The 22,599-nt window shown below is 37.4% G+C and overlaps 1 protein-coding gene and 1 long non-coding RNA gene across 5 annotated transcripts in view; both read right to left on the reverse strand.

The window, feature by feature from the left end:
- The window catches only part of TRAPPC8 (trafficking protein particle complex subunit 8), a 57,647-nt gene that overhangs the window by 19,490 nt on the left and 15,558 nt on the right, over nucleotides 1-22,599 (reverse strand). For all 4 annotated transcript variants that reach the window (XM_052786948.1, XM_052786946.1, XM_052786949.1 and 1 more), the window contains 16 exons: nucleotides 22,477-22,564; nucleotides 20,747-20,994; nucleotides 19,051-19,166; nucleotides 17,565-17,715; nucleotides 16,120-16,220; nucleotides 14,500-14,605; nucleotides 12,844-12,975; nucleotides 10,505-10,729; nucleotides 9,321-9,429; nucleotides 8,391-8,585; nucleotides 8,110-8,240; nucleotides 6,947-7,021; nucleotides 6,080-6,206; nucleotides 4,867-5,024; nucleotides 3,607-4,049; nucleotides 339-486 (listed from right to left, as the gene is read on the reverse strand). In XM_052786948.1, coding sequence (XP_052642908.1) covers nucleotides 339-486; nucleotides 3,607-4,049; nucleotides 4,867-5,024; nucleotides 6,080-6,206; nucleotides 6,947-7,021; nucleotides 8,110-8,240; nucleotides 8,391-8,585; nucleotides 9,321-9,429; nucleotides 10,505-10,729; nucleotides 12,844-12,975; nucleotides 14,500-14,605; nucleotides 16,120-16,220; nucleotides 17,565-17,715; nucleotides 19,051-19,166; nucleotides 20,747-20,994; nucleotides 22,477-22,564 — 2,553 coding nt within the window. The remainder of the gene's footprint in view (nucleotides 1-338; nucleotides 487-3,606; nucleotides 4,050-4,866; nucleotides 5,025-6,079; nucleotides 6,207-6,946; nucleotides 7,022-8,109; nucleotides 8,241-8,390; nucleotides 8,586-9,320; nucleotides 9,430-10,504; nucleotides 10,730-12,843; nucleotides 12,976-14,499; nucleotides 14,606-16,119; nucleotides 16,221-17,564; nucleotides 17,716-19,050; nucleotides 19,167-20,746; nucleotides 20,995-22,476; nucleotides 22,565-22,599) is intronic.
- Nucleotides 19,347-20,740, reverse strand: LOC128141797 (uncharacterized). Its single transcript, XR_008235178.1, has 2 exons — nucleotides 20,391-20,740; nucleotides 19,347-20,108 (listed from the first exon to the last, which is right to left on the reverse strand). It is a non-coding gene; the product is annotated as an uncharacterized LOC128141797 (long non-coding RNA).

Below are 22,599 nucleotides of genomic sequence, written 5' to 3' on the forward strand. Positions count from 1 at the left end.
GCACAGGTCGTCTCATTCAGAATTACCTTGAAAATTGTGATCATCAAGAACATTCATGAATTTGGAATAAATCTTCCTAAAAGAAAAAAAGACTCTACACTACAGTACTGGAATTTGCTTAGGATAGAGATAGTTTATAGCAGACTTCCAGAGAGTTGAGATATAACTTAATGTTAGTACACTCTTTCCAACATTAACTGGAATGATTAAATACACAAGGTTTACTTAGCATTTACAAAGTAGTTGTAAAAAAGCCTGTCACTTAAAGTCTTGGTTCTGCTGGTGATACCTACACATCTACTAAACTTTAGAATAGATTATTAAAAATAAGAACTTACAGTATTGATATTTTCTACATCCACAAACACCAACATATTGTCCCCTCTGCCTTCTTCATCTTCAAGTGCATTACTTCTGCAGACAGTAGCTCGAATATGCAGAGACCGGCTAGTACAAATAACTGCAGTGTGCCTTAATACTCTATGACTAGGAAGGAGGGGGAAAAGAAAAAAAGACATTCTGAACAACCAGGACTGCTGTCCAGAACCTGTCATCAAGAAGTTTAGCTTTTGTCATCAATATTAAGGCCATTAGACAATTTACTCCTTTCAACCACCAAAGAGACACTTTTCTTTTTAGCTTCCTATCAAGACTATATTATTTTTAACAATCATGGTGCATGGGTAGGTGCTGTTCAAACATGCAGTCTCTTAGCCAGTTTGAAATACTGGAGAAAAAGGTTCACATGTTACCATGACAAAAAATACATCAGAAATATTTCTGATTTAAGGTAACTGGCCCAGTGAAAGCAAACAGGCATGTATTGGTACAGGGATATCATTAAGCTATTTAATGCCACCAGACACTTTGGAAATTTGAGGGTTTGAGTAAAGAAACCATAAAAGGCCCACTAGTTAGTCACATCTCCTGCATAAACATTTACTGAAAAGCATTTAGAATACCACTGCATTCAACAAATTCCCCTGAACTGAGAATCTTGAATGTTTACTTCTAGAACCGTCACTACTCTGCCTTTTTCCAGACACACTCAACCTCCAGGCCAGCAAGCCCTTTGTAAAAGTTATCTTCCTGTTTTTCTAAAGATGAGTAGACTTCCATTCTTGGACACCATCAAAACACATGAGTTTTTTCCCCACACAGAAGCTTTGTGTTACCATAACTTCCACTTGGAAACATTAGACATGTAAAAATTTGATATGCATTACCTACTAAATATGCCAAAACTTCATGCAATACTTGTTTTAGGAGGGAAAATCATCTGTTTCCTAAACTCTACTTCACATAATGTCAAAATCTACAGAATAAACTTAACAGTTTTGCAGTTAATCTTCAGACAGATATACAGATGTCTATATAGCTTTCAATTGGCACAAATTAAATAATTTTTTAAAATTTAAAAGCTCTACTCAGTCTACAAAGAGTACTGTTAAACAAGATCACGCCGCTAAAGTTCCCCTGGAAACTTCAATACAGTAGGGAACAAATATATTCCCCAAACATCCACTTTCCAGCTCTGAAACACTCAGTTTCTGAATACTACAAACTCACGAGAAATAAATTCTGTTCTTAAAAAAAAAAAAAAAAAGGAAGAAAGAAATAACTACATTGTAGGGGGACAAATTCACTACACCTACAGACTAGCTTAAAGCCAAATGAAAAGTTAACTTTGGCATTTCAGAAGCTACAAAAAAATCTAAACAAAGGGTGCATTTGCACAGCTTAATTTGATTTCAAGAATATACTGCTGATCCGCTCTCTTGACCATCTTCAAGTTACTCTGCCTTTGGTTTACATTGCAGAGCAGTCTCACAGTACATGAACTTGGTTTCTTTCTCAGAACTAGCCAGGAAAACAAGCTCCAGCCACAAGCAGACATTCAGTCCATGTGACTAGAGCTCATCTGAAGTAGCCCTGCTCCCCACCATCATCCTGAATATGTACAGTATAGAGAGCAGGTGTGCTGGTTTTGGCTGCAACAGTTCTTCACAGAGGCTGGTAAGGGGCTATGTTTTGGATTTGTTCTGAAAACAGTGTTGATAATTCAGGGATGTTTTCGTTACTGCTGAGCAGTGCTGACACAGCATCAAGGCCTTTTCTGCTTCTCACCCCACCCCACCAGCGAGGAGGTTAGGGGGGCACAAGGGGTTGGGAGGGGACACAGCTGGGACAGCTGACCCCAACTGACCCAAGGGGTATTCCAGACCATATGGTGTCATGCTCAGCATATAAAGCTGGGGGAAGGAGGAGGAAGGGGGGACATTCAGAGTGATGGCATTTGTCTTCCCAAGTAACCATTATGCATGATGGAGCCCTGCTTTCCTGGAGATGCCTGCAGATGGGAAGTAGTGAATGAATTCCCTGTTTTGCTTTGCTTGCGTGCACAGCTTTTGCTTTACCTATTAAACTGTCCTTATCTCAACCCACTCAGAAGTGGGTTTTCTCACTTTTACCCTTCCAATTCTCTCCACCATCCCACTGCAGGGGGAGTGAGTGAGCAGCTGTGTGGTGCTTAGTTGCCGGCTGGTGTTAAACCACACCACCAGGTCCCCAGCCCTGATTACAGATCCACTCCTCCTAGTCTGCACTGCTTGTTAAGGTGGGCACAGACACATCCTCCAGACAAACAAATCCAGCACACCCAGCTCCATAATAAATTTCTCTCCCAGAAAATTAAATAGTAACATTTATTACTCTCGGTCAGTACTCTTAGTGGGCTAAAAACTTAATCTAGATAAAGCCTGTTGCAACTTTTTCTCAGCTCTAGCTATGAGCTCTAACAGCTATAAGGTAGCAATGTAATAACAGTATTTGCAGAACAGTAAAAGAGGTGGGTAAAGAGACACTCTTCATTTCTGATTGTGGCTGTTAGATTAGTACACTAAGGCTTCCTGAAGGCTGATCTCTCCACTTTGTGAACAAAGGCCTATTCACCCCAGAATCTTTGCAGAACAGGTCTCTCAAAAAAGTTCTCCTGAGCCTTCTTAGCCTCAGACATGGGTGGGACTTGGGAATAAGTGACATACAAAGTCAACTTGCTACCTTTCAAGTAAAGTTCAAAGAAACCACTATTTGTTAGCTTGTGGTGTCAAACTTGACTGTCCACTGTCTCAAGATGGTCCAAAAAGAAACTATAAAACAGCATGGAAGTCAAACCTGGTATTTAAACCCTCCAAAGAGAATAACTTTCACCATAACACAATTACTAACCGAATTTTAATTTAAGAACAAAACCTTTTTTTCAAAGTAGACAAGACTTCGTTCTATAACATGCAGAAACAAATGAAGTCATTTTTCCCCCTATGCCTCAGGAAGATGTGCTTCCAGAGAAACTAAATACAGAGTTTGTATTAAGAGGATACCATTAAATTATTTTGATAATTGCCACTTTGATGGAAGCAGTATAGGCTATATAGTTTCATATGGAAATTAGATCTTGTAGTAGAAAAAAATTTATTGCTTAGAATAGCAGATAACAGGACACTTCATCACAGCAATTGAGAGAAATTCAGTAAGATTTACATTGATGCTTACAATGTTTATAAAGTGTCTAATAAGTATGACAGAAAAAGGTAGATAAAAACTTACCACATTTTTGAGTGTCTTTTAATACTTTCATAGTAAAACAAAAAGTTAATTTCATGAACACCTTCTTCATCCGGTCCCCGTAACCACATTGGGAGCTGCACTGAAGCCCCAGGAAGAAGAACAGCATCAGGAAGTGGGACATGTATTACTTCAGGCTGACCTCCTGTGCCAACCCCAAAGTCTACAGAAGAAGCTGAAGATAGCAGTGCTGCACGCACAGAGGTAGGATCTGTCACAACAGTCTTGTAAGCACTACAGTTTTCAGAAGCTGAAGGACTTAGTGGTGTCAGAACAGCAGTATTTCCACCAAAAGTAAAAAATTCTGGATGCTTGGACACAACCTTCAGTGTGGTAAGAGGACACTTGCTTACGTTCACAAATTCTACATATGCTTTTCTGATTTCTCCACAAAGAAGCCCTGTAGGAAAGTTTATGAAGAACACCTGTATGGGACAGAACAGGAGAAAAGAAAAATCTGAACATTTAGCCAAGTTACAAATGCACATGAAAACAACCACCAACATATTTAAAACTATATTGCTCTCCACAGCTTCCTGATGAGGGGTGGAGAAGGAGATGCTGATCTCTTCTCCCTGGGATCCAGTGACAGGACACATGGGTGGGAATGGTTCAAAGCTGCGCCAGGGGAGGTTTAGACTGGACATTAGGAAACACTTCTTTACCAAGAGAGTGGCCAAACACTGGAACAGGCTTCCTAAAGAGGTGGTCAATGTCCCAAGCCTGTCAGTGTTTAAGAGGCATTTGGACAATGCCCTTAATAACGTGCTTTAACTTTTGGTCAGCCTGAATTGGTCAGGCAGTTGGACTAGATCACTGTAGGTCCCTTTCAATTGAAATATTCTATTCTATAGAGTGTTGTCATTAACCAGTTAGACCATTTTAACAACCCTAGTAAGGAAAATCACTGTGTTTTAGTTAACCAACTTGAACTATTCTAGATGAATGGCAAGCAAAGAGAAAAAAGCTTCTTTGCCTGTTCCCCTTCACTTCGAAATCTGGCTACAAAAGCTGTTGCCAACTAAAATTCATAATAACTTCATAACAATTTCAGAAGGATATCAATTTGGAGCCTTCAAGTTTCACTTGAAAAAACCCACAGAAGTTTGGCAATGACAGATCAGAAATTAACTGGAAAGATTTAGGCATTAACAAAGTCTACGACTTCATTGTTAGAATTACATTTATAAGCTCTGGATTCAGCTATTTGCTCAAAACTGCCAATAGAAAGTAGCCACATACCTCCAACAAAGGCATTTCTTCTGTAATAATGGGATCTAATCGTCGATCAGGTCCGTATTTAATAGATGTTTTTTCCTCTTTTGTGTTATTAAGTCGAGGCCCTTGGATTTCTAAATCTTGTCGTCCTCGTACAGATAACCCATTGGAGACAAACTTTCCTGAAATGATTTTTAAGAAGTATTTTTTTTTTTAAAGTAACTCCTAACTTTTTTCTGAGAAGTGATCCAAAGCTCCCTACCCAATCTCAAAAATCATTTTGATTTTTCTGTTATTGGGCACACACAGTGTTCATTGATCAAGCAGTATCACTGACAAAGAACTATTCAAAGCTTACTGTCACACATTACACATTGCTATTGTGAGTTCAGACAGCCAGTTATCCATTGTTGTGGACTTACTCTGCCCTTTAACAGTTTGACTACAGGGAGGGGGGTGGTGCATGGTGCATGAGGGTGATGTATTTATTTCCTCTCCCCATTTCTGCAAAGCTGGAAAAGTCACCCAAAACATTTTTGTTTCCTTCAAAATCAGGCCACCCCCTCCAAATGTTTCTTATTCCAAAGGTTTCCAGTTTGTAGATAGCTAAACAAGCTTCATTATTTCTTTTAGAACTCTTTTAAACATGTGCTTTAATCCCCATTTCCTCCAACACCTAAGTTTTCCCTGCGAGAGACAGTTTCAGATGAATGACTCAACAAAACAGATCAAGTAACATGCAACTAATAAGCCATTTATATGTTAATATAAAGGAAAGCAAACCAAAATAAAGTCAAGATGCTAAAAAAGTTATATCAGCCAAATTTAAATTTGGGAATCTATGCAAAGAACTTCAGTGCAACATTTAGCCAAAAGTTGAAAACTAACAAAGAGAAAAGACCCAGAAGAAAAATGAATGGCAAAAGAGTCAGTGAAAGTTGTTACAGATACAACATGGCATAGATGGATTATTTAAATTTTGGTGGGTTTTTTAATGGTTTCAGAATTTCCACATATTTAAAAGGAAAAGTACGGGTTTGGCAGAGGTTAATTCCTTTATCATGGGAGTCCTTCCTACAGGTGCCAATTCATTTTTTTTTCCTGTTCCGGTGGTTTCCCTTATTTCTGTATCCTTACCTGAGGGAAGGCCTTGCATCATGGTAATCAAACATTAAACACTAGAAGCCATGTCTCCCCCCTTCCAGAGACACACAACTTAGGGGAATAATACACTTACCTGTCTGTAATCCAATAGAAGGATCTATCCCATCTAATGTGACAGCACCCTGAACAGTGCCAAGATTATAAACGACTCCCAGAATATGTAGCTCCCCTGTTTGATGGGGAAAGAGCTTTAGTCTTGCCTGTGGAAATATGTTAAATTTTTGTTGTTGTTGCTACTAGAAAAAATGTATTATTACATTTAAATGTCCAATTGCTAAAGACACTCACAGCTAAGTTTACTTTATAGTTGTGTCAGATGTAACTGCACACAATAATTACAAGTCATTTACTGGATTTAATTTCATATACACAGAATTTATCAAGCCAGTCCACAGCTGAGAAATGCTCATTACATTAGGAAAGAATCCTAAATTGTAACAAAAATGAACTTTAACACAGGAAGAATCACAGAACAGTTGAAGTTGGAAAGGACCTCTAGAGGTCATTTGTCCAACTTGCCTGCTCAAGTAGGGCCACCTAGAGCCAGCTGCCTAGGACCATGTCCAAATGGCTTTTACTGTCTCCAAGGATGAGGACTCCACAATCTCTCTGGGCAGCCTGCGCACAGTCACCATACCAGTACAAAAAACAAAACAAAAAAAAAAACCCCAAACCACCACCACACCAAAACACCACACACAACTGTTTCCTGATGTTCAGATGGAGCCTCCTATGTTTCAGTTTGTGCTCACTGCCTCTTGTCCTGTCACATCCTCCCTTCAGATATTTACACACATTGATGAGATTCAGAAGTTCCAGCACTTCATATGAGTAATGTCTTCTGTAAGTTTAGCACTAAGTTTAGATCATAACAAGTCTGAACTCCAACCTAAAGTTCAACACTGTAAAGATTATTTTTAAAACAAACTATGATACTTACCACTTTTGTCTCCTCACTATTAATTAAAAATTCTGCTATTGCTTCAGCTCCTATCATATCATCATCGCATGCTCCCTGAGAAGAAGAAACAGCTTTTCAGATATTATTACTCCTAGGCAGAAAAAGTGCCATAAACATTACTTCCCCCACCTTTCCTAAAGTGTTCAAGAAAAAAAGCATACAAATTTCAAACTGCAGACAGTTAGGACCAGCAGGTGCTCTATGCCCAGCTTCTCAGGCTTTCTGAATTAAAGCAGCTAGAGAGCTCAGTAAACATTTACTTGAGAGAAATTTAAGATTTAACACTATAAATTGGAACCACTCCCAATCAATTTCACTGATACTCACAGAAGTATTTACCATATCATTAAAGTAGCAGTTCAGACCAGAACAGAAGGGAATGTGGATGGTAATCCTTGAGACTTATTTATATGAAGCCATGTTTGTAACTCTGGCAAACACTTACAGCACCTTTAGAGATCACTATGTTCCAAATGCTTTTGGCCAGGAAACCAAAGTAAGGAATTTACTGTAATATTCAGTATCAGAACATGTTAAAACCTTAAAAATATGAATGTGAGAACAGTCCTTCAGAGGGAAGTTTTGGCAGTATCAGTTGAAGTGTTAAAAATTAACGTTTTGAATACTTTAGATGAACTACTTACTACAGTTTAATTTAATACAATAAATTTTCATTCTTCTAGTCGAGATACAAAGATGTTCCTATGTCATATCAGCACAGTTTTTCAGAACATACATTTCACTACGTACTCAAGATGTAGTGACATTCCAAGCTCAAGTAAAAAAAAGGTATTTGATAATGTAACTATTGACACTGCAAGTCATTTCTGCTGGTCAAGGCTAGCGTTACTCAAAATAGACATTCTACACATACAATGAAATGTTGGAAGCATTCTGCTTTGCATTAAGCTGTACAATACTTACTACAGTACATTTGTTAACTTGGCTGGTTTGTGCCCTATGGATCTAGGAGAATTTAAACAATGCATAAAGAAATTCTGTAGCTACTTTTTTTTTTGCCTTTTTTTTTAAATTTACATTTAAACCAGCTATTTTCATGCCACAGAATTTTGAAGACTTAATATATACTCCATAACTGTAACTGTTTGGTTTGGGTTGAAAAAGGATGATGTTTTCCTTACCAGCTCTTTTGTTTCTCCATCATGCTTTGCATTGAAGTCTTTAGGTTGAAACTTCCACAGCAATGAAAGGTCAGTCAAAAGAAGTGGAACTTTCAGAGGGTTTCGGAAGGACACTTCTACAGTTACTGGTTCTATTAAAAAAATGCAAGAAAATAATGACAACAGGCTATCCCAACCACAATCTGAAGGTTCACTTAAAGCATTCTTGTGCAAACACAGGAAATATTGTACAAATTTATCTAACTCACTTTATTTCTGAAATGTATAAATCTTAACTCTACCTTCTATCACAGCAAGTGGAAATCTGGAGTTATCCGAGTAGCGATTTAAACAGAACTGTGTTGGTTGAAAGTTTGAAGGTATTATTCCTTTATTTATCACAGAAACAACCTGCTCCTCAAGTTCCTTCCACTGTTGTGATGATTCCGAGTCATATTCCTGATCCAGACTTACATGCGTTGCTGCCTGCTTTTCACCTAGTATGAGTAAGACAATCTTAGAACATGAGAACAGTGGCATGCAACAGTTGCAACAGAGGACTGCACTGGCAATCTGGTAATTTGTTAAAATATTTTAAGTTCTCAGACACTGTCATTTTTATGTTACAATTGATTTAAGTCAGTGAATTGCAAGACATTTTGAAATACACACATGTAAGACAATGCTGAGGATAATTTGAGTATACTTCTATTTGCAAATTGTGGAATTTTAAGATTTTAGCATGCTACATGGTATACTCAGTTTACAGATTATTTTTACTTTATGACAGAATACAGCTTCACAGTACAGCCCTGGTCCACTCAGCTTACTTTACATTCACAAATCACAGCGTTACAAACATTTCATCCAAGAGGAAAAGTTAACTGTAAAGCTAATTTCTAGCATTGGCACTAGTGTCTAGCATTTGCTAAAGCATTAATTATCCCTTTCATTAAGTTCATTACAAACTTGCATTGAAGCTTTCCAGCTATGAAAAATAGTGGAAGTCAGCACATCCACATACGCAGCTTTCATATTTATGCAAGAAGTCTGAAAACATCAAGTGAGTAGATACTAAGCTTAGGCTTTTCTTTTGAAGTCTTCTTAAATAAGTTACCTTGCCACATTAGTTTTACATAATGAAAGATTTTTTTTTTTAAATTACAAATTCTTGCATATATTTTGGTTCCATAAATAAGGGACTTCAATCTGTTTACATAAAATTTTCTAACCTTCTGCTGGTCTTCGATCATGCCCGAAGAAAACACGGGTTGCTGAGCTGTTAATATATGGTAAAGGAAGCTGTGGTAAGGGACCATCAGGTGATAGCTGGGTTACGTTCTGAAGCAAAGAAGGAAAACAGAGTGTCATGCCATTATGCAAATACAGAATGTCCATGCTGTACGTTACCAATGACTGAATGATAAGGAAGCCAAGTTATAAGCACTCAATGTTTGAATAGGTAGTATTTTTAAGATGAAACGAATAATTTCAATTAACTGTTTTGATAGTTTCTTCTGCTTTGACAGTGGGAAGTAGTATTTTTTCTTCACTAAGATTTTAAAGTTCATTAAATCTTTATGTAAAAAGAATAATGATTTTAATCCAGCACTCTAATCACTATTGTGGCTACATGGCTGTTAACAAGCTTTATTTGATGCAAAGCTTGACTCTCTAACTCACAATTTGATAAACCACATTCACTACACTACCACCATTACACAAGACTCTCACCACAGCTGAGCTGTGCAGTCTCGGGTAAGGTCTACCATAACTTAGCAAACACCACAGCAATTCTGTTTACAAGCTTTAAAAGACAGCAAGTAACTACACAGCTGCAAGTTGTGTGGCAATATCAGCACTAAACATCCCAGAACATAAATAGTATACTACAACTCAGAACCACTCACTAACTTATAGCCAACTCAGAGTCACTTGATCTATAAAAAACCCATATTAAAGAATAAAATTCACAACATGGATGGGGAGTACTTTATAGTACCAGAAAAGATGACAGCACTACCTAGTCTTTACTAAATGTTTATTATCAAAAGCCTCAAAAATCACTATAAATTGATCAAAACAAAACAGCTCCACCTCGTCTAAAAGAAACTGAGCTATCACAAGCTACAATTCAGCCATGACCCTCAAAAGGAAGAGTTCATCTTCTGTAATAAAACACACACACACAGAGTCACACTAATACCCGTCACTGGAAGTACACTTAATACATACATGAGATACAGCATATTTGGTTTTTTTGAAGCCTAAAGTAAAAAATGAATCCATCAACTACACAAAAAACCAATCCTGGAACAAAGCAGATATGACAGAAAATCATTTAATGACTTAATAGAAAATTACTGGTAATAAAATTACTTATTATTTAAGGAATAAAGAAAATGAAGTCATTTACCTTATAAACATAAAGATATTCTCTTAAAAAAGCTCCTTGCTGAGCTGGAGGTTGTTTACTATCATTGATCAAAATATGCCTGAAGGCAGACACAGCATTGTCAAGCTGACGAAGTGTAAAGGACTGGCGACCAATAGTGAAGTTAATGTGGTCTTCTGCAAGAGACCAGCCTTTCCCTTTGTAAACCTGCATGGCTTGACAGTAACAACGTAAGGCATGTTTTTTCTGCAAGAAAAAACAACCAAGTTAACTTCTCAAATAATCCCATTAACCACTCGTTGTAATTGTAATATTAGGAAGATTGAACAGTAAGTCAGAAAAGTTACTGAAGTTTCTACCACCACCCCCACTATGCTAAGTGGAATGTTTGCAGAACTACACCTCATAGCATCTGGTCAACTTTAATGTAAGCACAGAAGTGTTGGTTCCTAGAGTACAGAGCCCAGCCTGCAGATTAAGTTCATGTTTTCAAAGACTAGTGTAACAGGCAGTAGATTAAAAAAGCAAGTAACAAGAGAATACTACTTTTAAAAGTGTTCTGTGTTGCTTTAGGACTGACTGCTAAAGTTCTACTACCAAGCTTTAGGATATAGGCTAGATTCAACACATTTCATTTCAATTCTGTAACTGAACTTTCAGTGTGACACTTCCAGTCAATTGGTGTTCAGTAGACACACTTGGGACAAAATCCGTGTCAAGCAAACCAACAAAACAGCCCTACAGTACATACAAGACAAAATTACCAATCATGTCACCCTCTAGGAGACAGATGCTCTGCTCCCAATCAGCTCCACAGTTCCTTTCCTGTGGATACATCAGGACCTGGGCATTCAATCCCAAGTCTAGGTACTGAACATCTGCATAGGCATTCACTGTACAGGCAAGTCTCAGCTTCTAAAAAAATGGAACAGCATTCCCGTATTTACAGCAGTAATGGGAAAAATCTAAGATATGTTCAAATTGGTATGGTGATGACAGAGTACAAGCAATAAGTCCTTAACATCAGCAGATACTACTGGGACTTTAAAAATACGGTATTACAGTATGCAGCTGAGCAGCCTGGCTGACTTCTCTTCAGCAGCATTTAATATTTTGATGCCTCGAAGGATGTGGAAAAAGAACAACCTACATTTACTGTAACACTGAAAAAGCATTCCTTGGAAAACAGAATCCCTGTAAGAATTAGACACAGATGACGAGAGAGTTGTTACATGAAGACAGAAGTCAAAGCTTTACAAAATGCATGCACTTTTCCAGGCAAAGGAATGAGAAATAAAGAATAAATAAAAAACCTCTGATCAATAGCTCCCTGTCAGTAGTGTATTGTCATAACAATAGACAGGGAAGCTACTGCATGAAGAAAACCAAGTGGGGGGGGGGGGGGGGGGGGAATACTCCTACTATTCTTCACATCTGTGATTTTAATAACAGAAGTCAAGAATACAACAATACTTTCTTGGTCCTTACCAGGATGATAAAAACAAGATTGGGTGGGGTAGGAGAACAACCCCTCCCAAGACCACAGGGGTTTGTTTCAAATAGAATTCTGATGCCTGGGTTCTCCTGTATTATTGATTTGCAATAGAAATAAAATTTGTATCACAGGTTTGCAGCTTATCAGTAAACTTAAATTGACTGTATTCAAGGACAGCCCCATAACTGAACCCAGATGGCTAACCTCAGCAAGAATCAAGCACAATGTATATTTAAAGAGTCTATCCCACAGCTGAGGCAGAAATAAAGCACACAAGTTGTGTCAAACAAACTTTATTTACCACAGTTAAGGCTACCTACACAGGAATGTGACTGGTAGTAAAAACAATCTGATTTGTATTGGTTTAATTGCTACTTAAGTCTAAGCAGCCATAAAGAGATGCTTTAGTTTGTCTTGTAGTAACTGTTCATACCCTGCACCTCCACTAAAAAGCATTTGGTTAAGGCACCAGGAAAAACAGATATCTAAATTTTGCTATTACACTAATAAATTTAGAGTTTAACAAACCCCTAACTCCTGCAACTCGCTCTTGAGATAAAAATACTCCTTTACCCAAATAAAAAGCCTTGTATTTCACAGTGCATAAAATCGAGACCCAGAAATTAAAAACACACATCACTTAAGTTTCAAGTCAGTCATCTTCAGCATTACTTCAAATACAGAAGTAAAAGACTAAGCTGATCAATGCAGAAGTCATGTTCAGAAGATCACAGAGCTCAATACTTCTAACACAAAAGTGTCAGAAGCCAAGCATCTTTTTCCAGACTAATGACACATTTAACATGTTTTTCAGAGTAAGTATCAAATACCAAACATATTTTCCATGCAGAAAGGTAATACTTACCTGGCCTGCTTTACTAAACCTATGGCCAGCCAATATCATATGAAATGCAAACTTTCTAACCATGGGACTTTTCATGTTTATAAAGCAATGGGCTGCCTGCTCCAACAGAAGTGCACTGCGAAGATCTGAATCCTATTTAAAAGTAAAAAGAAGAATTAGCCTCAAAGTTGAATACAAACATAAAGATAACAGTGGTCTTGTTTTAATGCTAAGAGGGACAGTAGGCTGTAACAGTGCTGTGAAGCTGAAGATTTTTATATACAAACATAATATGTATATGTGTGCATACAAAAGAAAATAAGACAAGTATTTTTCACTTTGTTACATGTACAGTGTTCAATACCAAACACGCTGGTATTTTTTTCCAGTGGAGAGATTTACGTATCAACCTGTTTCAGTATGAGTGACAGAAGAAATATTTTCTGCTTTTTCAGTTACTCAGGCTACAGTTTCTAACACTTACTATAACCTCTGAAGTACTCTGCTACCTTTCCCCCCCTCCCCCTGCAAATATTAAGGCTAGAAACAAACAAAAAGCTTTAACAGGATGAAGGAAAAATAGAGGTAGCAGTGGAACTTAGTGAATTTGTATCACAAGAACCAGAATGATTTCTTAATAATGTACAATTTCTTATTATTACTCCCTGCTCTTCTCATGCCAAGACACAACTATATTACTTTAAGCAATCAGAACAGAATCTACTTGATTTTACCACAGTTGAACTCCATGCTATCAGTGATGTCCAAGTATGTGTCTGGACTACAAACATACTCTGAGACACCTATACAGTATCCTATGAAGATTTTCCTTGCAACTGCCAAAAGGCACCACAAGCACACTACATATAATTTTAAGTCGTAAAATGATTGTGCAGAGCCAGTAGTATTTAAATTTCTTGTTTAAATAATTTATACTGCTCACATAAATTTTGGTAGCAAGCTTAAGTTGAAAGGGCAAGAATGAAGCTACAAAGACACTTGAGAGCGAAACTTACAGAACTAAGCAAATTTATTCCATGCTTAATCTGTCCCAGGAAAAGTCTCAGAAGCATCACATTTGGTGCAGCTGGCCACAAAGCCAGAACTAACTGCCAGTTAGACTTTCCTCCAAGCTACATAGAAGATGCTATACTATTACTGGTATTACATTTGTTTCACTTTTCAAGCAAGACACTTTCTGGGCTGTTAGAAGCTAATTCCATGCCTAATTTCCACCAATTAATATTACAGAGGTGTTCAGACTAGGTTTCACTTACAGTAAGATTCTAATGATTCATAACAGCTGAGCTACAGTAATGCCTTAGTTACTTAGAGAACTTCTGATCATATGCAGGATAGTATCCATTATGGCTCTGGCAAACCATGCTAATACTTTCAACCCATGAGATCTTAAACTGAAATTATGCCATACAAGAGCTAAGCAGAAGTCAACAAAAATTAGTTATAAAGCCAAAGATAACAAATGCACATTTAAAGAAATCAAGCAAGTCACTTGACTAGAACAGAGTTTTTTCACTTCATGCTTTATACTGGCTGATTTGCTACCTTTGTCTAGAAAATATCATAGGACAAGAATTAGAATGTAACCTAGAAGTGCTTGGGTAAGTAAACAAATGGGGGGAGGGCAAGAGTGGGAAAAGCTACTAAGTGTTTTACCTCACTGGTTAAACGAATCAGAAGAGCAGCTGCCTCTGAATATTTGCTTTGACTTTTTAAGATTTCAGCACTAAGCAGCACACAGCGTTCAGCCAGAACCATGTTCCTAAAGCAAAAACATAAGTGTATTAATAAATATTTATCAAATAAACCATGGAAAACTTTTCACCTCAAATCTGAGACATTTTCTCCACATCACATCAGACTGATGTTCTGTTGCTTATCCTTTGTAAAGTAAAATACATGAAAATTCATTCCCCTGCAAGACAACCACATACAGATTGACACATTAAGTGTCCTATCCTACTATAACAGCAGCTTCTCGAAAGTCAAAGCTAGAAAGCATTTTTGAAGACAGTATTGTATTTATAGAAATACCAACTAAAATGATCCACCGAAATGATCTGATAAACAAGAAGTCCAACAGCCAGAAACAGTTATGCTGGGTTGACCTTGGTGGGTACCAGGTGCCCACCAAGCTGCTCTATCACAGCCCCTCCTCAACAAGACAGTGGGAGAAAGTTAGATTTAAAAGCTCACATGCTGAGATAAAGACAGGGAGATCACTCACCAATTAGTCATGGGCAAAACAGACTTAGTTCGGAGAAGATTAAATTAATTTATTGCCAATTAATAACAGAACAGGCTAGTGATATATAAAAGCAAAACTAAAACACCTTCCCTTGACTCCTGCTTCTTTCCAGACTCAACTTCATTCCCAACTCTTCTATGTCCTCCTCCCCACAAGCAGGGCAAGTGGACAGGGAAAAGGATTTGCAGTCAGTTCATAACATTTCATCTCTGCTGCTCCTTCCTCCTCATGCTCTTCCCCTGCTCTGGCGTGGGGTCTCTCCCACAGATACAGTTCGTCAAGAATTGCTCCAGCACGGGTGCCTTCCATGGGGTACAGTCCTTCAGGAACAGACTGTTCCCAGTGTGGGCTCCCCCAGCTCCTGCCAGGAACCTGCTCTGGCATAGGCTTTCCACAGGCTGCAGCTTCCCTCAGGGGCACATCCACCTGCTCTGGCACTGGGACCTCCACAGGCTGCAGTGTGGATCCCTGCTCCACTGTGGCCCGCCATGGGCTGCAGGGGGACAACCTGCTTCACCATGGTCTTCTCCACAGGCTGCAGGGAAGCACCTCCTCACTCTCCTCCCTCATTGACCTTGGTGTCTGCAGGGCTGTTTCTCTCATTTTCTCTCTCTCACAGCTACTGCGCAGTGATTTTTACCCTTTAAGTATGTTATCAGAGAGGCGCCACCAGCATTGCTGACAGGCTCAGTTTTGGGCAGCACCACATCCATTCTGGAGCTGGGTGAAAACTGGCTCTGTCCAACACAGGCAGCTCCTGCTGTCTTCTCACAGAAGACGACCTGCAGCCACCCCACTACCAAAATCTTACCAGGTAAATCCAATACACAAGTTTAATAAGCACTCTGTTAAGAACAGCACAGATCCCCTTCCATGTTATCCTAGATAAATTAACATATCTTACTCTAAAGAGTTACCATCATTCTGTGATCTTTTAGTCAGCTGCCACTATCACTGTGCAGGGGAAGAAAGTTAAGCCACTAGGTCTTTCAACTTTCATTGGATCAGTACCGAAGTAAACAACATACTTGCAGATATCTCGATAGGTCTGAATTGCTGTTTCCATATAATGAGCAGGATATGGTCTAGGAGCTCCAGGCTGAAGAAAAGCTGATACTGCTGCCATTTCCTACAAGAGAAATTGACTACTGACACTGTAGTATTTTCAACAAATTATAAAGCTCAAAATGCTGAGAAACACATTTCAACAGCTACTAGTTCAAGATCTTCATCTAATCAGTTCCTGGCATATAAAAGCGTACCCAACACACTGTGACTGATAAAAAAAAGGCTTAATACAATAGCCTATTTATGGCTCTGCTTGTAATTAACCAGACAACAGCAAAAGAATTATACACACTCACAGAAGTGTTTTCAGTTGATGGTACCCCTGACAATATACAGAAACATTGATTCAGTACTGCTTTACAAGTCCAAGAGATAATTTCCTATTGCAGGAACAGTCTTTCTGATAAAGCAGCACTACCATTTATTTTAAGATGAGGACTGTTTTCTAAGTTTTGCTTAAATGAAGTTACATTCTCAGCTTCTAAGGAAACTCTAGTAAACACACACTCTGAAATTTTACTTCTTTCCTTATGGGGTGAAGATAGGATAGCAAAGTTTTTCTGCAGTAAGTAAAGGCTAAGACTTGTAGGTTGCAAAAATTCATAATTAAGAGCTCCACAAACCGTTCATTAAGAAATTAAGGTAACTTTTCAAGTTATCCAAATGCAGAGCCACTGTCTGCAAAACTGTACTGCAAAAATAAACATTTATGTAAATGTTTTACATCAAGATGGGACAGTGTACAAGAACTCTTCCACAGCTCCACAAAGTTTCAAATTTTATCAAGTTAACCAGACTAAAGTCTACAAAACATAGCTTCTAAAAATTGTTAAAACAAACTTCTTGTTTTTCCCCAGTGTTCCCATTTATCTTGAAAATTATTTTAGTCACATATACCTTAAATCTCAAGAGAAATTAATGAATGAGTATGTGTTTACAGTGAAATTCAGCAGTGACATACTCAAACTATATCCCTCAAGAGTCTTAAAAAAAAAAAAGTGGTACAATACCATATTTATAGTGACATAGTCTTGACCTCCTGTCAAATAAGTATTTTGCTAAAGTCTAAAAGAGATACTATAAAATTATTTCACACCTGTTTGAGTTATCAGACCAAAAGTTTAAAGATCCATTTTGCTGGAGGTTGCATTCTAGGTATTGTCCTTTCCGTATTTCACATTTTAAGAATTAACTCTTCAATTTTTATTCACACCTTTATTCCCTTCATAAAACAGCAGCCAACAGATGCGAGAACACTTTAGGATTTGCTAAAGATATGCAGCAAATTTGGCAAGACCCTTATAAATTTGGAGGCGGAGGGAAGAGATGGCATTGTTACCTTCAGACAAATATTAGAGATTATTAGGAAAGTTCACAAAATGTTTATGTTATGTGAAGTACCAACCAGTGCTCCAGCTGCATAAAGCATTGCCTGATCATTTAAGAAGTCTTTCTTTGCTGTATGGTAACAGCTATATGCAAGTTCATAGTGTTGCACCAAAAAGCACAAGTCTGCCATTTTCCGGATTTGAAGCTCTGGTGCTTCTGGTGGATACCTATAAATACAAATATTTAAATTCAAAGTCATAATTTTAATAAATAGAGCAAGACATGCTCTATAAAGTTGTCCCTTCTCATCTGAATTTTTATTCACAAAGTAGGAATAAAAACTGCATTGCTTCAGCCTTACCCAAAAAACAGCTATGAAGAGTGAAGCTGCTTCCTTTCTGCCGCACGTAACTTGGTTTTGCACCCTACTTTCTGATTAACAAGATTCACTGTTTCACTAACATTCAAAGCAAGCATTCCTCTTAGCCAAGAAATACTGAAAAAAGTATGCAGCTATCACAAACTGCTCAGTAAGATTAACTGTTAGAGCTAAACAGAGCTGTATGAGAATGAAAAAAATAAGACTTTGACTGTTCACCTAGCTGTAGTTATTTCTCCCCATTTCGCTTGAAAGAAAAATCCCACTAAAAAACTATGCCTTATGCCAAAACACTGGGCAAATTCCTCTTCTCTGCAAGCATCAGTCTAACTTCCAGTTAGTCAAATATATATGAATCACCTCAGTGAAGATCAAATACATTTTCACAAACACTTGTTAGTCAAACTTTGTAGGAAGCAAACCATGCTTACAAGTTCAATGCAGAAAGCCAAAATTAACAACATTTTGATTATTAATCCAAAGACACACAACCCATGAATTTAAAGCGGTATGTAATGTCAGGGACATTAACTTTGGCTAGGTAACATCCAAGAACTTCTGTGCTTAAGATAAGATGGTTGAAGAGAGTGCTTTTCATGATTATACATCCTCATTCATAGAGGGAAATTACAAAGCATACAGAATAAATATTCTGGTAAAATTTAAAAGCTGGTTTTAGTGTAAAATACAGGTGCAAAAGGTATGAAATTCCCCTTAATTTAGCTCTCACTTGTAAAAGCAATATACTTAACTGCAGTAAACTACATAGTTACATAAAAAAACCACCTATACATGGGGTTTGGCTTAAATAAGAAAAGAAATAGCTTGTACTAATTTAAAAAAATCCCTTATGGCAGACCACAACTTCTTTTTATTACTATTACTCTTAAAAATGTACATTCTTTGTAACTTAGAAAGCTTCACTGTAAGTATAGCAGGAAGATGGCTCTGTAAACACTTTCTTTTAACCCTTTTTTCTTTAAGTTCTTCTACTCCTTTATTGTACATGTTTAGGCATAGCACTTTTCATGATTTCTCCAATTAAAGTCTTTTACAATATTGCTGATGTAGTTCACTTCGCAGAGCACCATCAAATAAACACAGGCTTTCCCTTCACCTCCCTCCCCTCCCAAAAAAGGTACATTTTCAGTTTAGATCTAAAGGTAAGACTGAAATTACTTACAGCAAACCAGAGGTATTCTTCAGTTCATTAATACTTTTCTCTGGAACCTTGCTGCCGCTAAACCATTTTTTAGTAGCAGAAAACAGTGATCGACTCAAGCCTTTCCTGGATATTAACTGCAAAAAGACACTAAATTAGAGCACTACATTGCAAGAGATACACTAATATAAACCAATATAAAAACCCAAGCTTCATTAAGGCTTCCTAGATTATTTTTCCCATAAAACAGAAATAAATAAAAACAACAAAATAACCAAAAGCACACTTCTTTAGACTGAATCACTGATACTGAAAAGTTGCAATTCATTTGTTTATTCTATTTCAGACAGCTGAGGTTCACTATTGTTGCTGCAAGCTGCAGACATCTCAATCCTAAAAACTGAAACATTTGATGTATCTGTTTGAAATCCAACATAATGTCTTGATTTCTGGTATTAGTCCAATCTAAAATCTAGGCTAAGTACATACTTCAAGAGAGAATAGTCTCCCCATCACCACCCACATAAAGCATTACCACATTGTGAACAGTGATTTCAAGCGTCAAGGGTACCAGTCATACCTGCAAGCAAGGTTACACAACTCTATTCTTTTAGATAATTTCCACTAACGAGGAAACTTCCACAGGGAATTACCATTCCCAATATCTAAGGCAAACTACATCTCTTTTTAAAGATAGTTTTAAAAATCGTAACGTCATGCTTTTCTTACCATGACTAGGAATGTAGTACTACATTCCTAATGGTAAGCCTGTTTGCTACACTTTATGTATGCACTTTTTTTGTTTCTTCATAAAACTTTCCAAACGTAAACATGGTCAGCATATACAAACTCCCACAAGTCAATTCAGGGAGAGAGTACTCCTTACAGGATATGATTCTTAGTATCAAAACCCCTCATACTTAAAACTATAACCTGAATAGACAATTCAATCAAAATACAGAGTTCAGATAACAGACTGATATTTGCGTCCAAGTCTAATGCTAAATACAGTAATTTGATTGTATTAATGTAAGTCAATCCATCTCTCCAGCTGTTTAAGACCATATAAAAGTAAAACACTTATAAAAGAAAGGACCTTACTGTGATGGAAATAACTTTAACACATGTCCTTGACTCAACATGGGCATGATATTAACTATCACACTTCAAAAAAATCCTAGTTTGAGAGAAGAATATTCAGTTGCAAAAACTGCTGAGATCAAAACAGAATTGCATGATTTAGGGTGTCCATGCACTTCTCCCCTGTCAAGAAGTAGCAACTGAAGTATGCAGCTTTTTTGCAGACAATTATTGATGAAAATACATTTCTTAACTCTAGCTGTGCATTCTAAAGTTGAAACACAAAAAGTACATTTTGTTCCCCATGCCAGAATCGTCCAGAAGCATAAAATATTAAGATTTTAGGAACAAGGACAGATATCGCTGATAACAGTTCAGACAGGCTTTCACCAAGCCGCCACCTTGCACTGAAGCTCTGTTGATACAAATCGGGTTTTGTTTTTTTAAAAGACAAATTGAGCTAAAATGATAACTTCAGCTATTTCTCTTAAATTTACTTACAGTTTTCAATAAGATCATCAAATCATTAAGATGCAGAAGGAAGTAATAATTTCAAAACAGATTTTTGGATAACTGGATTTATACCCCAACTGTTTTTTCTTATTACGGCACAAAGTGTTTTTAAGAGTAAACTGACCTGATCATTAAGTTGCCGAATTGTCTTCTCTATATGTGGCAAAAGTCCCCTAAATGTGAATTCCTGTATGAACTGTCTAATTCGATCGTGATCTGTGAGTGTTAAACAAGCACCATGAGGCGTTCCAGAATTTGATTTCTTTGAGTCTTGCAATGATGCAGTAGCCTTCACGTAATCAGTGCTATCCAAACTGCCACTGGGATGATCCAGTTGAAGGGGGTGAGTCTTAAAGTTATTTGACAGGCCATCTAATGAAATTTGAAACAAAAACCTCAATAAGTATAAAGTTACTTAAACATTTTGGGTTTTAAGTGTCATTTTTATTAAGCTACTTTAAAGTTTTCCTTAATCAGAACTCTGTTAAGCAAAGCTATTCACAAGTTATTCTGCACTACAGATCAATGCAGAGCAGACAGCAGGAGAGCACTACCCGAGTGTCACATCACTCCCGAAATTCTTCAGAAAGCTCAGGGAATCTCAAGACCTACAACATGGCTAAATATGTATGGTTTTGGTTCTCAGCTACAGTGCAGAGAAACCCCATGTACACCGACTAGTATCAGCAACATTGAAGGAAAAGTATGAAAACATTAAAATCAAAGTCAAATATTCATGAAAGGTGGAAATGCAGCAATTACAACAACAGCTCCATTGGATCTATACACTCTTTTCTGTTTAAGTTTTAAGGTTGAAAAAAAAAAACCAAACTAATTTTCCATGTCCTTCCCAGCAATCACGATGTAAAAAACCTCCTCTGAAGTCCTCTTAGTTCAGTGAGAAGGGCTGCTGACCACTATCGCATCTAGCTTTCTGAACTAGACCGAGACACCATTTCACTCCAAGACTTACATAGTTCTCTTATTTATTATTTCCTTTTTATATAAGAAAATCAGCTTGCTTTATCTGGCCCTAACTAGCACTGAGCAAAGCTGAGCTGTGAAAGCAAATCCTTAATGGATTAATTACTCATGAAGTATAAAGCTGGGTACATAAAGTTCAAACAGCAGCTTGCAGACTACATCTGGGCTGCAGGGCCCTAGAAAGCCACTTTTTCAGGCAACTGCAGGCTCTCCTATATGCTAGGTCTTCCCGTGCCTGTCAAGTCATATATGAAGGATCTGGGCTGAATCAGGCCAGACAGCATGGGGTACCTCCACTTCTTCCCTATCTGATGATGCTTCTCATCTGAATCCTACACAGCTGCTTAAAAAAAAAAATTTAAAAGGCCACGCATTAATTTGCACTCAATTTCATTTACTGTCTTCTGCCATCTGTGAGCTCAATTGTGAGGCAAGTTCTTCCAGCCAATCTACAAAGTAAGTCACTACTCATTTCCAGATTTAAAACCAAAAACAATGACAAAAACCCCTCAGCTTCCAAGCTAGAGCACACTAACCAGAATTTTTATTATCATTAAAATTAACCATTTAATCCTATGTTACCTTTTATTAATTGTTAGAGTTTGCAGACAATATGCTTAATCTTACAAAAGATGAGCCCAATATATCAATAGCCATCTCATTAAGGATACATCTACCAATTACCACCAATCCAGTAGATCAGCACCACAGCATTTTGCTTCATGGACACCAGGTTACATTATCTTCGAGCATTTAGAAAATTAGTACTTTGAATTCCCTAACAGGCCACTCAAGTGATTACTGTCCAAGACATGAGACAGTTGTATAAATGCTATCACATCAATGTTTTGACAGAAGTTATAAAAATACCTTTAATTTCACTGTCTAAGCCATCTGATATCAAGTGATCAGTATTCTTGTTTGAAATGACAGTATAAGGACAATCTTCATAGCAATCCTGCCAGTAAAAAAGGAAAAAAAGGTCAGAATTTT

The sequence above is a fragment of the Harpia harpyja genome, chromosome 5 (assembly GCF_026419915.1).
Source record: "Harpia harpyja isolate bHarHar1 chromosome 5, bHarHar1 primary haplotype, whole genome shotgun sequence".
In the NCBI taxonomy this organism is placed as follows: Eukaryota; Metazoa; Chordata; class Aves; order Accipitriformes; family Accipitridae; genus Harpia; species Harpia harpyja.